Here is a 14,059-nt window from a genome sequence, read left to right as displayed (position 1 = left end):
GGCCTAATAAATGAATGTCAGTATGAATCTGTGGGAGGCAAATTTATATGTCTGACTAATTTTATTGAGTTCTCTGATAAAGTAACAGAGGGAGTTTATGCTAAATACATGGGTTTAAGTAGCAGTTAATAGATATGTGAGGAAATTGAAACCAGTGGAATTAAAGGGACTGTGGCAGCATGGATACGCGTTTGGTTAAGTGACAGGATACAGATAGTAGTGGTGAATGGTTGTTTTACAGACTGGAGGTAAGTAATAAAGAGATGGTCCCAAGGGGTCAGAATTAGGACCACTACTCTTTTTGAAATATATTAGTGACCAGGACTTGGATATTGAGAACAAATCTCAAAGTTTGCCAATATTACGAAACTCAGCAATATAGTAAACAATGACAAGGATAGTAACAGGTTTCTCAGGAGAACGTAGAGCGACTGGTAAAATAAGCTTACATGTGGCAGATGAAATGAAACAAAGAGGTGTGAAGCCATACACTTTGGTGGCGACAATAAGTCAGACAATATGAATTAAATTATACAATTTTAAAGGGGTTACAGGAAGAGAGAAGTTCAGGGTTAGATATACACAAATCTTTGAAGCTGGCAGGACAATTTGAGAAGGCTGTTGAAGAATTTGGGACCCCTGCCTTTTCAGGAGAGGAATAGGATAAAAAGGAAGTTATGTTAAACCTTCAGAAAACTGCTAGGCCTTGGGTAAAGTATTGTTCCAATTCTTCGCACCACATATTGGGAATGATGTCGAGGCCTTGATTGGGAATGATGTCGAGAGTGGAGAAGAGATTTACCAGAATGGGACTCAGGATTAGAATCTTCAGTGATGTGGAAAGACTGGATTGATTTCCTTGAAAATTAAAATCGCTTATTGTCACAAGAAGGCTTCAAATGAAGTTACTGTGAAAAGCCCCTAGTCACCACATTCCGGCACCTGTTCGGGGGGCTGGTACGGGCTGGCTGGAGCAGAGGAATAAAAACAAAAAAATGCTGGAAATATTCAGCAGGCCTGGCAGCATCTGCGGAAAGGGAATCAGATTTAAACATTTCAGGTCTGTGACCTTTCATCCGGACTGGGAAAAGTTAGAAACATGGTACATTTTGAGCATGTGTGTGGTATTATAGGTATTACGGTACCTGATAGGCTAAAGTACCATTGGTGGAAACTGTGTGCTTTCTATTGGTTAGAATGTATGATAGCTCCGCCCTGCTAGGCGGGGTATAAGAACCAGTGCCACCCCAGCAGCCTTCATTCTGTACCTGAGCTGCTGGGGGAAACATCTAGCTTATTAAAGCCTTCAGTTGGACTACAACCTCGCTTTAGTGGTCATTGATCGTGCATCAATTTAATAAGCTAGTTTTTTTTAAGAAGAAAGGATGGAGCTCCGAATCAAGCCGGAGTGTCTGCAACTTAGCCCCCACGCGGCAAACTCAGCGGCAATCTTTAAGCAATGGCTGGTGTGCTTTAAAGGGTATCTCGGGACGGCCGAAAATGCATCCACGGGAGAGCAGAAACTGCACGTCCTGCGCTCAAAGGTGAGCCCGGAGATTTACACCCTCATCGAGGAAGCGGAAGACTTTGATGCAGCAATAGAGCTACTAAAAGGACACTATATTCGCCCGGTAAACCAGGTCTACGCCCGGCACCTGCTTGCAACAAGGCGACAAACCACTGGGGAATCGCTGGAGGAATTCTACCATGCACTCCTAGTGTTGGGAAGAAGCTGCAGCTGCCCGCATGTTTCAGCGAGCAAACACACGGAACTCTTAGTCCGGGACGCTTTCATGGCAGGTATGCTATCTTCACAAATCCGCCAGCGTCTGTTAGAAAAGGACACCCTGGGTCTCAGGGAGGCACGGTAAGGCGCTGTTCTCTCCTCATCCACCCGTTAATCAAAAAATCTCCCTGGCCTCCGGTTCACACTCAGTGGAGATAAAGGGGTTTTGTGTAGCAAACCTCACAGTCCAGGGAAGGGAGTTCAAAAATTTCCGTTTCTATGCCCTTCCCCACCTCTGCGCGGCTACACTCCTGGGTTTAGACTTGCAGTGTAACCTCCAAAGTCTAACCTTCAAATTCGGCGGCCCTATACCCCCCTTACTGTCTGCGGCCTCGCGACCCTTAAGGTCGACCCACCTTCCCTGTTTGCGAACCTCACCCCAGATTGCAAACTCGTTGCCACCAGGAGCAGACGCTACAGTGCCCAGGACCGGATCTTTATTAGGTCAGAGGTCCAAAGGCTACTGAGGGAAGGGGTCATTGAAGCCAGTAACAGCCCCTGGAGAGCTCAAGTAGTGGTGGTAAAGACCGGGGAGAAGCATAGGATGGTCATCGACTACAGCCAGACCATCAACAGGTTTACGCAGCTGGACGCGTACCCTCTCCCCCACATATCCGACCTGGTAAACAGGATCGCGCATTATAAGGTCTTCTCCACGGTGGATCACAAGTCCGCCTCCCACCAGCTCCCCACCCGTACTAGTGACCGCAAGTACACTGCTTTCGAGGCAGTTGGGCGGCTCTATCACTTCTGAAGGGTTCCCTTCGGTGTCACCAATGGGGTCTCGGTCTTCCAGCGTGAGATGGACCTAATGGTTGACCGGTATGGTTTACGGGCAACATTCCCGTATCTCGATAATGTCACCAAATGTGGCCATGACCAGCAGGTCCACGACACCAACCTCCGAAAATTTCTCCAGACCACTAAAATCCTTACATACAACAAGGATAAATGCGTGTTTAGCACCGACCGCCTAGCCATCCTTGGCTACGTAGTGCGAAATGGAGTTATAGGCCCCGACCCTGAGCGCATGCGCCCCCTTATGGAGATCCCCCTCCCTCACTGCTCCAAGGCCCTGAAATGTTGCCTAGGGTTTTTTAGCTACTTCCCAGTGGGTCCCCAACTACGCGGAAAAGGCCCGTCCCCGATCCAATCCACAGTTTTTCCCCTGTCGATAGAGGCCCGCCAGGCCGTCAGCCGCATCAAAGCAGACATTGCAAAGGCCACAATGCACGCCATCGGCGAGCCCCTCCCCTTCCAGGTCGAGAGCAACGCGTCCGACGTAGCTCTGGCGGCCACCCTCAACCAAGCGGGCAGACCCGTGGCCTTCTTCTCTCGTACCCTCCATGCTTCCGAAATCTGCCACTCCTCAGTCGAAAAGGAGGCCCAGGCCATAGTAGAAGCTGTGCGACATTGGAGGCATTACCAGGCCGGCAGGAGATTCACTCTCCTCACGGACCAACGGTCGGTTGCTTTCATGTTTGATAATGCACAGCGAGGCAAAATAAAAAACGACAAGATCTTGCGGTGGAGGATCAAACTCTCCACCTCCAACTACAAGATCTTGTATCGCCCCGGGAAGCTAAACGAGCCTTATGACGCCCTGTCCCGCGGCACATGTGCCACCATACAAGTGGACCGCCTCCGAGCCCTCCATGAGGACCTCTGCCACCCGGGGGTAACTAGCTTTTTCCATTTTGTCAAGACCCGCAACCTGCCCTACTCCATCGAGGAGGTCAGGACAGCCACCAGGGACTGCCAAATCTGCGCGGAGTGCAAACCGCACTTCTACCGACCAGAGAAAGCGCACCTGATAAAGGATTCCCGTCCCTTTGAACGCCTCAGCATGGACTTCAAAGGCCCCCTCCCCTCTACCGACTGCAACACGTACTTCCTGAACGTGATTGACAAGTACTCCCGGTTCCCATTCGCCATCCCCTGCCCCGACATGACCGCAACCACCGTCATCAAGGCCCTCCATAGCATCTTTGCACTGTTCGAGTTCCCCGCTTACATACATAGTGATAGGTGGTCCTTCTTTATGAGCGACGAACTGCGTCAATTCCTGCTCGGCAAGGGCATCGCCTCGAGCAGGACGACCAGTTACAATCCCCGGGGTAACGGACAGGTAGAGGGGGAGAACGGAACGCTCTGGAAGATCGTCCTACTGGCCCTATGGTCCAGGAACCTCCCAGTCTCCAGCTGGCAAGAAGTCCTCCCGGATGCCCTCCACTCCATCCGGTCACTGCTTTGTACGACCACCAATCAGACACCTCATGAACGTCTCCTTGTCTTCCCTAGGAAGTCCCCCTCTGGGACCTCCCTCCCGACCTGGCTGGCAGCACCCGGACCCATCCTGCTCCGAAAACACGTGCGGGCGCACAAGTCGGACCCGTTGGTCGAGAGGGTCCATCTGCTCCATGCTAACCCCCAGTACGTCTACGTGGCGCACCCCAACGGCCGACAAGATGCGGTCTCCCTACGGGACCTGGCGCCTGCCGGAACCCCACGCACATCCCAGCCACCTGTCCCACCCTTCCCTCCACCGCAGCACCTTACAGGAGGATTGGTCCTTCCGCCAGCCCCATCTAGGCCCCCCCACCCACCGACGCCCCCCTGCAGGCGCTCCCTTTCCAGGTCAACCGTTTTCCCCACCAGCGCCATCTAGGGGTGCCGAAGCTGCCATGGAGATCGAAGCCGCGCTGCCGTAGTCACAGACGCCCGAGCCTCCACCGGAGTCACCACCGAAGCTCCGACGATCACAGAGGACGACCAGGCCCCCGATTGACTGATTGCTTCATTTTAATTGTAAACTGTAAATATAAACCATCAAATGTACATAGCTATCAGAATTGTAAATAGTTACTAAGCACTGTACGGAGGTATTACGGTACCTCCATAACTAATTATACCACGTTTCCATGTTTTGTAGTTTCAGGCCACCAACCCCGCCGGACTCTTTTTTAACAGGGGGTGAATGTGGTATTATAGGTATTACGGTACCTGATAGGCTGGAGCACCATTGGTGGAAACTGTATGCTTTCTATTGGTTAGGAAGTATGGTAGCTCCGCCCTGCTAGGCGGGGTATAAGAACCAGTGCCGCCCCAGCAGCCTTCATTCTGTACCTGAGCTGCTGGGGGAAACATCTAGCTTATTAAAGCCTTCAGTTGGACTACAACCTCGCTTTAGTGGTCATTGATCGTGCATCAATGTAAAATTGGGAAGGGTGGCCAAAAGAATAAAAAGGGAAGGACTGTGATAGGGTAGAGGACAGGACATGTTAAATGGCAAAAGGGTGCTTGGTGCAAGATGAAAGGGAGTGATAATGAGACAAATAAAAAAACATCGTGCACCGCAGAGGTTATGATCTAAAATTGTGGAGCTAAACGTTGAGAACAAAAGGCTTTAAAGTGCACGGTTGAAATATGAGATGCTGGATGAGCCTCATCAGAAGACTGCAGGAGGTGAACGACGGAAAGGTCAAAGTGAGGGCAAGGTGAAGAATTAAAATGATAGGGGACTGGGAGTTTAGGGTCACACAGGCTGAATGGAGGCGTTATGAAAAACTGTCACACAATCTGTGTTTGGACTACGAGATTGGGAGCCATGTAAGGGAAGATCTCCAGAGAAGATGAAGTCAGTGACAACCCTGGAAGCAATAGCATAAGTTTTGGCTATGAGTTCATGGTCTAGGGGGAACATAGGAGGACGTGTCGGAGTTGGCGTTCGGCATCTTCTAGGTAGAAGTCCACATGTCAACCAAGAACCACAGTACCGCTGTCAGCAGGTAATTTTTAAATATACATTTAGAGTACCCAATTCATTTTTTTTTCACCCCCACTACCCAAAGATGTGCAGGTTAAGTGGATTAGCCACACTAAATTGCCCCTTAATTGGAAAAAAGTAATTGGATTCTCTCTAAATTTATTTTTAAAAGTTTTAAAACTGAAAATAATTTTTAAAAATAGTTAGCAGGCTCACAGAAAAGGAAGTCTGCCAGAGTCAACTGCCTGGCCCCCATCTACACTGCTTTTGCTGCAAATTCTGTACCATCACCCACAAGATTGATTAATCTTTCTGTTCCTATCTCATCGTATGAAGTCAACGGCATCAGAAAAGTGAATTCTATAACAGCAGTTTTCAGCCAGCCCATCTCCGTGATGGAATATCTCATTGGACTTTACTCTGGAATCTATGTGAAATTATTTATTTTTTTGCCTGTGGTCTCTGCACTGGTTGGGCCTAGGACACTATCCTGAGGAACTCCTGTAGTGATGTGCTGCAGATGAGATGATTGATCTCCAACCACCAGAACCATCTTCCTTTGTGCCAGGTATGACTCCAACCATTGGAGAGCTTTCCTCCTGATTACCATTGACTCCTGTTTTGCTAGGGCTCCTTGATCCCATACTCGGTCAAATGCTGCCTCAATGCCAAGGGCAGTCACTCTCACCTCACCTCTGACATTCAGATATTTTGTCCATGTTTGAACCAAGGCTGTAATGAGCTGAGTGACCCTGGCGGAACCCAAATTGAGCATCCATGAGCAGGTGCCCTGAGTAAGTGCCGCTTGAGAGCATTGTTGGTGATCTTCCATCGCTTTGCTGATGATGGAGAGTAGACTGATAGGGCTGGGTTGGATTGTTCTGTTTCTTGTGTACTGGACACACCTGGGCAATTTTCCACTGAGCCAGGTACATGCCAGTGTTGTAGCTGTACTGGAACAGCTTGGCCAGGGGTGTGACAAGTTCTGGAGCACAAGTCTTCAGTACTATTGCAATAATATTGTCAGGGCCCATAGCCTTTGCAGTACCCAGTGCCTTCAACTGTTTCTTGATATCACATGGAGTGAATCATACAGGCTAAAGACTGACATCTGGACACTAGTGTCCTCCGGGGGAGACCGAGATGGATCATCCACTCTGTACTTCTGGCTGAAGATTGTTGCGAATGCTTCAGCCTTGTCTTTTGCACAGATGTGCTGAGTTCCTCCATCATTGAGGATGGGGATATTTGTGGCTCCTCCTCCTCCAATGAGTTGTTTAATTGTCCACCACCATTCACGACTGGATGTGGCAGGACTGCAGAGCTTAGATCTGAGGCTTTTGTTGTGGAATCGCTTAGCTCTGTCTATTACTTGGTGCTTATGCTGTGTGGCACACAAGTAATCCTGTATTGTAGCTTCATCAGATTGACACCTCATTTTCGGTACACCTGATGTTGCTCCTGGTATGCTCTCCTGCACTCTTCATTGAACTAGGGTTAATTCCCCGGCTTGGTGGTAATGGTGGAGCGGGGGATATGCCGGTCAATGAGGTTGCAGATGGTGGTTGAATACAATTCTGCCGCTGCTGATGGCCCACAGCGCCTCATGGATGCCTAGCCTTGAGTTGCTAGATCTATTCGAATCCCATTTAGCATAGTGGTAGTGCCACATAACATGATGGAGGGTATCCTCAATGTGAAGACGGGATTTTGTTTCCACGAGGACTGTGCGGTACTGTCTCTACCGACACTGTCCAAACAAATTAATGCCAAACACTTTGTTGGGGTTTGGTAATTTGCTTCCACATGAATCAAAAATACAACTTTAGCCAGACCCTGTGTCCTATTCAGTGTCCTATTAACCTTGTCCACAGTAATGCCCGATTTACTCATCATTTCTGTGCAGCTGACCTATATTGATTCTCTGCCTGGCAACACTCTCAAATCTCTCCATGGCCTCACCCCTCCATACCTCAGTAATCTCCTCCAGTTCCACAACTCTCTGAGATTTATGTACTCCTCCAATCATGGACTTTGCACCGCCCCCCCCCCCCCCGCCCCCGCCCCCGCAATTTGTAGCACTGCACCATTGGTGGACAAATTTTCAACTGTGTAGAACCCAAATTCTGAAATCCCCTGCCTAAAACTCTTCATTTCTCCACCTTTTTAACACCTCCTTTAAAAACTCCTTAAAGCCATCTGTTGTAACATCTCTATGTGCCACATGTTGCTCCTGTTATGCACTTTTAGACATTTCACTATGTTATAGGTGCTCTACAAATGCAAGGATTTAAGATGTTGCAAACTGAAGGAGCTGGGGGTGAACTCGCCATTAAATTTATCAAGCAGTGAAATACAATAGGCCACTTCCTTTACGAACAGATAGCTAGAATTAAAAACGACGTTAAATGTTATATTTATTTTATAAATACGTGCTTTTCAATATTTATATGCATCTGTTTAACGTCCATCCGACAAATAATTCGGTGTGGTGGAAACTGTAGTTTGAGCTTTCTATGTCAAATGGAAGATCTGAAAGCCACAATAATGAAGTTATTAAATACCTGTAAATACAACCGATCCTTTGCCTGGTTCAGCCAATCTCTTGCATGTCCGGGGAGACATTTGTTTTCAGTGAGTATTTGAGGTGCAATTTAATTGGAGACACAGAGCCTAGTGGCGCTGCAATGTCAATGACCGCCGCGAGGCTGAGTTCGAAGAAAGTGGCATTAACACCCGCGTTGCCATGGACGCCGAAATGGTTGTAGTGACAGCCCAGTGACGAAGACCTTCAGACAAGAGACATACCAGAGGATGGGAGCGAGTCGGTTCAGAGAGCGTGGATTCAGGGGGAACAGGCTCAGAGAGCACAGATTCAGGGAGAACAGGTTCAGAGAGCGCAGAGACCGGGAGAGCAGGTTCAGAGAGTGCAGATAGAGGGCGAACAGGTTCAGAGAGCCCAGATACTGGGAGAGCAGGTTCAAAGGATGTAGATACAGGGAGACAGACGGTTCAGAGGGCGCAGAGACAGGGAGAACAAGTTCAGAGAGCGCGGATTCAGGGAGAGCAGGTTCACAGATTACGGATTCAGAGAGAGCAGGTTCAAAGGGTGCAGAGACAGGGGAGAGAGACAGTTCAGAGAGTGCAGACAGGGAGAGAACAGGTTTATAGAGCGCAGATTAAGGGAGAGCAGATTCAGAGAGCACAGACAAGATGAGAGCAGGTACAAAGATAACAGATACAGGGAGAGTCATTTCAGAGAGTGCAGAGACAGGGAGAGAGCTGGTTCAGGGAGCGCAGATACAGGGAGAGGAGGTTCAGAGAGTGCAAATAGAGGGAGAACAAGTTCAGAGAGCTCAGATACTGGGAGAGTATGCTCAAAGAGTGCAAGACAGGGAGAGGGCCAGTTAAGGGAGTGCAGAGACAGGGAGAGGGCAGGTTCAGAGAGTGCATATTAAGGGAGAGCAGCTTCAGAGAGCACAGAGACAAGAGAAGAGCCGGTTTAGAGAGCATTGATACCGTGGGAGTAATTTCAGAGAGTGCAGAGACATGGAGAGAGCCGGTTCAGAGATTCAGTTCAGAGACCGCAGACACAGGTGGTTCAGGTAGCGCAGATACAAGCTGAGCAGGGTCAGAGAGTGCAGAGACAGTGAGAGAGCCAGTTCAGAGATTCAGTTCAGAGACCGCAACACAGGTGGTTCAGGTAGTGCAGATACAAGCTGAGCAGGTTCATAGAGTGCAGACACAGGGAGAGAGCTGGTTCATAGAGCGCAGATGCAGGGTGATAGCCGGTTCAGAGAGTGCAGAGATGGGGAGAGAACCATTTCAGATAGCACAGATACAAGGAGAGGGGGCAGGTTCACAGAGACAGGCCAAGGGAGAACAGGTTTAGAGAGCACGGACAGAGCCGATTCAGAGAGTGCAGAGACAGGGAGATAGCTGGTTCAGAAAGTGCAGATTAATGGGGTACATGTTCAGAGAGCGCAGACAGAGCTGGTTCAGAGAGTGCAGACACAGGGAGAGAGCTGGTTCAGAGTGCACAGGTACAGAGAGAGTCGGGTTCAGAGAGCGCAGACAGAGACCTTTTTTTTCTTTTAAAAAAAATTTACATTACCCAATTAATATTTTCCAATTAAGGGGCAATTTAAGGGCAGCACGGTGGCGCAGTGGGTTAGCACTGCAGTCTCACGGCGCTGAGGTCCCAGGTTCGATCCCGGCTCTGGGTCACTGCCTGTGTCGAGTTTGCACATTCTCCCCGTGTTTGCGTGGGTTTCGCCCCCACAACCCAAAGATGTGCAGGTTAGGTGGATTGGCCACACTAAATTGCCCCTTAATTGGAAAAAATTAATTGGGTACTCTAAATTTCTTTTTAAAAAAGGAAAACTAAAGGGGGGCAATTTAGTGTGGCCTATCCACCTACCCTGCACATTTTGGGTTGTGGGGGCAAAACCCACGCAAACACGGGGAGAATGTGCAAACTCTGCACTGACAGTGACCCAGAGCCAGGATCGAACCTGGGACCTCAGCACCGTGAGGCAGCAGTGCTAACCACTGCACCACTGTTCTGACCTCAGAGCCGGTTTTAGAGAGGGCAGATACAGGGAGAGCAGGTTCAGAGAGCGCAGGTAGAGGGAGAGAGCCTGTTCAGAGAGTAAAAATATGGGGAGAGCAGGTTCAGCGAGTGCAGAGATGGGGAGAGTTCCATTTCAGAGAGCACAGATACAGGGAGGCAGGTTCAGGGAGTGCAGAGACAGGAAGAGAGCCTTTCAGAGAGTGCAGAGACAAGGAGAGAGCTGGTTCAGAGAGGATGGGTACAGGGAAAGAAAGTCCAGAGAGCGCAGAGGCAGGATGTGCAGAATCAGAGAGCGCAGCTATAGGGAGAGCAGGTTCAGAGAGCACAGCTACAGGGAGAGCAGGTTCAGAGAGCACAGCTACAGGGAGAGCAGGTTCACAGAGTGCAGACAGTTGGTTTCAGAGAGTGCAGATACAGTGAAAGCAGGTTCAGGAAGTGCTGTTGGAGGGAGAGAGCCTGTTCAGAAAGCCCACATGTGAGGAGAGCGGGTCTGAGAGTGCAGCGATGGGAAGAGTGCCATTTCAGATAGCGCAGATTCGGGGGGCAGGTTCACAGAGCACAGTTCCAGGGAGAATAGGTTCAGAGAACACGGACAGAGCCAGTTCAGAGAGCTGGATTAGGGAGAGCAGGTTCAGAGCATGCAGAGACAATGAGTCAGTTCCGAAAGCACAGACAGTCAGTTTCAGAGAGCACAGATATAGATTTCAGAGAGAGCCTGTTCAGAAGGCACAAATAAGGGGAGAATAGGTTCAAAGATTTCAGATACAGAGAGCGCAGGTTCAACAGATAACAGGCTCAGAGAGCAACTGACAGAGCCGGAACAGAGAGAGCAGTCTCAGAGAGTGCAGAGACAGGGAGAGAGCTAGTTAAAAGTGTGCAGATTAAGGGAGAGCAGGTTCAGAGAGTGCAGAGACAGGAAGAGAGCCAGTTCAGAGGGTGCAGAGACAAGGAGAGAGATGGTTCACAGAGTGCAGATATAGGGAGAGCAGGTTCAGAGGGCACAGACTGAGCCGGTTCAGAGAGCACAGAATAAAGGAAGAGCAGGTTCAGAGAGTGCAGAGACAGGGAGAAAGCTGGTTCAGAGAGCGCAGGTAGAATATGAGCAGCTTCAGAGAACACAGCGAGACAGGTTCAGAGAGCGCAGATACAGGCAGTGCAGGGTCAGTGAGTGCAGTACAGGAAGAGAGAAGGTTCAGAGAGTACGGAGACAGTGAGAGCATTTTCAGACAGTGCAGAGACAGGGTGCGAGCCGGTTCAGAAAGCCTAGATTAAGAGAGAGCAGGTTTGGAAAGCGCAGTGACAGGGAGAGCAGGTTCAAAGAGCACAAACAGAGCGGGTTCAGAGAGCACAGATACAGAGAGAGCCAGTTCAGAGAGTGCAGATACAAGGAGAATAGGTGCAGAGAGCGCAGAGACAGGAAGAAAGCAGTTACATAGAGGGCAGATGCATCAATAGAGCCAATTCCGAGTTCTCAGATGCAGGGGAACAGGTTCAGGGAGTGCAAAGACAGGAAGGGAGCTGGTTCAGAGCATGCAGATATAGGGAGAGCATGTTCCAAGAGCACAGGCACAGCCTGTTCAGAGAGCTCAGATACACGAGAAGCAGGTTCATAGAATGCAGAGGCAAGGAAAAAGCAGCTTCAGAGAGCAATGATTAAGGGAGAGTAATTTCAGAGAGAGCAGAGCCAGGCAGAGAGCCAGTTCAGATTGCGCAGAGAAAGGGAGAGTAGTTTCAGAGAGCACAGAAAAAAGAGAGCAGATTCAGAGGGTGGAGACAGAGGGAGAGCAGGTTCAGAGTGTATAGATAGATGGAGAGCAGGTTTAGAGAGTGCAGATATAGGGTGAGCATTTTCAGAGAGCGCAGAGACAAGAAAAGAGCTGATATAGAGAGTGCAGAGACAGAGAGAGAGCTGGTTCAGAGAGCGCTGATACAGGGAGAGCAGAAAGAGCAGACGAGCCAGTTCAGAGAGCAGATAATAAAGGGAGAGCAGGTTCAGAGAGCACATACTGAGGGAGAGCAGGTTCAGAGAGCACAGATACAGGGAGAGCAGATTCAGAGAGTGTAGACACATAGAGAGAGCCAGTTCAGAGAGCGAAGATGCAGGGAGAGAAAGTTCAGTGAGCACAGAGACAGGATGAGAGAAGGTTCAGAGAACACAGACACAGGGAAAGATCTAGTTCAGAGAACGGAGACAGGGAGAGTGCCAGATCAGAGGGCAGAGACAGGGGAGAGAGACAGTTCAGAGAGTGCAGGTATGGGAAGAGAGTGGGTTCAGAGAGCGCAGAGACAGGTGGTGAGCAGGTTCAGAGAGTGCAGAGACAAGGAGAGCAAGTTCAGAGTGCGCAGAAACATGGAGGGAGAGCCAGTTTAGAGAGTGCAGATGGAACAGATTCAGAAAGTGCGTAAACAGGGAGAGTGCAGTTTCAGAGTGCAGAGATGTGGAGCGAGCAGGTTCAAAGAGTGCAGAGAAAGGAACAGAGCGGCATTGGAGAGCACAGAGAGAGGGAAAGAGCAGCAAAAGAAAGGTAGTGAGCAATTTCAGAAGGCACAGAGACCTGTGACTCTCATCTCCAGCTCCCTCTATATCTATGCTCCTATTCTCCCTTGACTGTACATCATTTGCTTCGCATTTGATACATTCTCTGCTGGCTCTCTGTCTTGACGCTCTCCATTGCTGCCCTATCCCTTTTTGTGTGCTCCCTGAACTTGTTTTGTCCCTGCCTGCACTTCATGCACCTGCTCTCTCCCAATGTCCATGCCATTGCTCCTACTCTCTCCCAGTGCCCCTTCCATTGCTCTTGCTCTCTCCCTATCACTGAGACAATGCTTAAGCTCTGTCCCTGCCTTACGCCCTCTACATCTGTTCCTCCTGTTGCTGCACTGTTGCTCCTGCTCTCTCCCTGTATCTGCACTCTCTGAATCTGCTCTCTCCCTGTCTTGATGCCAGTGCTTCCGCTCTTTCCCTAACTCTGTGGCAATGTTCCTGCTCTCTCACTGTTGCTGCACCTCTGTCTCTGCCCTCTTCCTGACTCCAAGCTCTCTGATTCTGCTACCTCTCTATCTCTGTACCATTACTACTGGTCTCTCGATGTTTCCACGCACTCTGAATTTGTTCTCACCCTGTCTCTGCGATCTCTGAATCTGGTCTCTCCCTGTTCTTGCGCTGTTGATGCTGCTCTCTCCCTGTCCCTGCATTGCTGATGCTGCTCTCTCCCTGTCTCTGCGCTGTTGATGCTGCTCTCTCCCTGTCCCTGCGCTGTTGATGCTGCTCTCTCCCTGTCTCTGCGCTGTTGATGCTGCTCTCTCCCTGTCCCTGCGCTGTTGATGCTGCTCTCTCCCTGTCTCTGCGCTGTTGATGCTGCTCTCTCCCTGTCCCTGCACTGCTGATGCTGCTCTCTCCCTGTCTCTGGGCTGTGGATGCTGCTCTCTTCCTGTCCCTGCGCTGTTGATGCTGCTCTCTCCCTGTCCCTGCGCTGTTGATGCTGCTCTCTCCCTGTCTCTGGGCTGTGGATGCTGCTCTCTTCCTGTCCCTGCGCTGTTGATGCTGCTCTCTCCCTGTCTCTGCGCTGTTGATGCTGCTCTCTCCCCGTCTCTGCGTTGTTGATGCTGCTCTCTCGCTGTTGATGCCGCTCTCTACCTGTCTCTGTGCTGTTGATGCTGCTCTCTTGCTGTCTGTGCTGTTAATGCTGCTCTCTCCCTGTCCCTGCGCAGTTGATGCTGCTCTCTCCCTGTCCCTGCGCTGTTGATGCTGCTCTCTCCCTGTCCCTGTGCTGTTAATGCTGCTCTCTCCCTGTCTCTGCGCTGTTGATGCTGCTCTCTCCCTGTCTCTGCGCTGTTGATGCTGCACTCTACCTGTCCCTGTGCTGTTGATGCTGCTCTCTCCCTGTCACTACGCTGTTAATGCTGCTCTCTCCCTGTCTCTGTGCTGTTGATG

At 50.0% G+C, this 14,059-nt stretch overlaps 1 protein-coding gene across 1 annotated transcript in view; it reads right to left on the bottom strand.

Annotated features, from left to right (window-relative positions):
• LOC140409502 (protein SPMIP2) overlaps window positions 1-8,413 on the bottom strand; it is a 65,710-nt gene extending 57,297 nt beyond the window's left edge. The window contains exon 1 of the mRNA XM_072497908.1: window positions 8,117-8,413. Within this exon, the coding sequence (XP_072354009.1) occupies window positions 8,117-8,177 (61 nt within the window). The 5' untranslated portion in view covers window positions 8,178-8,413. The remainder of the gene's footprint in view (window positions 1-8,116) is intronic.
• Between the last annotated feature and the right edge of the window lie 5,646 nt (window positions 8,414-14,059).

The sequence above is a fragment of the Scyliorhinus torazame genome, chromosome 3, assembly GCF_047496885.1.
Source record: "Scyliorhinus torazame isolate Kashiwa2021f chromosome 3, sScyTor2.1, whole genome shotgun sequence".
NCBI lineage: Eukaryota > Metazoa > Chordata > Chondrichthyes > Carcharhiniformes > Scyliorhinidae > Scyliorhinus > Scyliorhinus torazame.
Note: the sequence above shows the minus strand (reverse complement) of the source record. Positions and strands in the feature narration are given on the sequence as shown.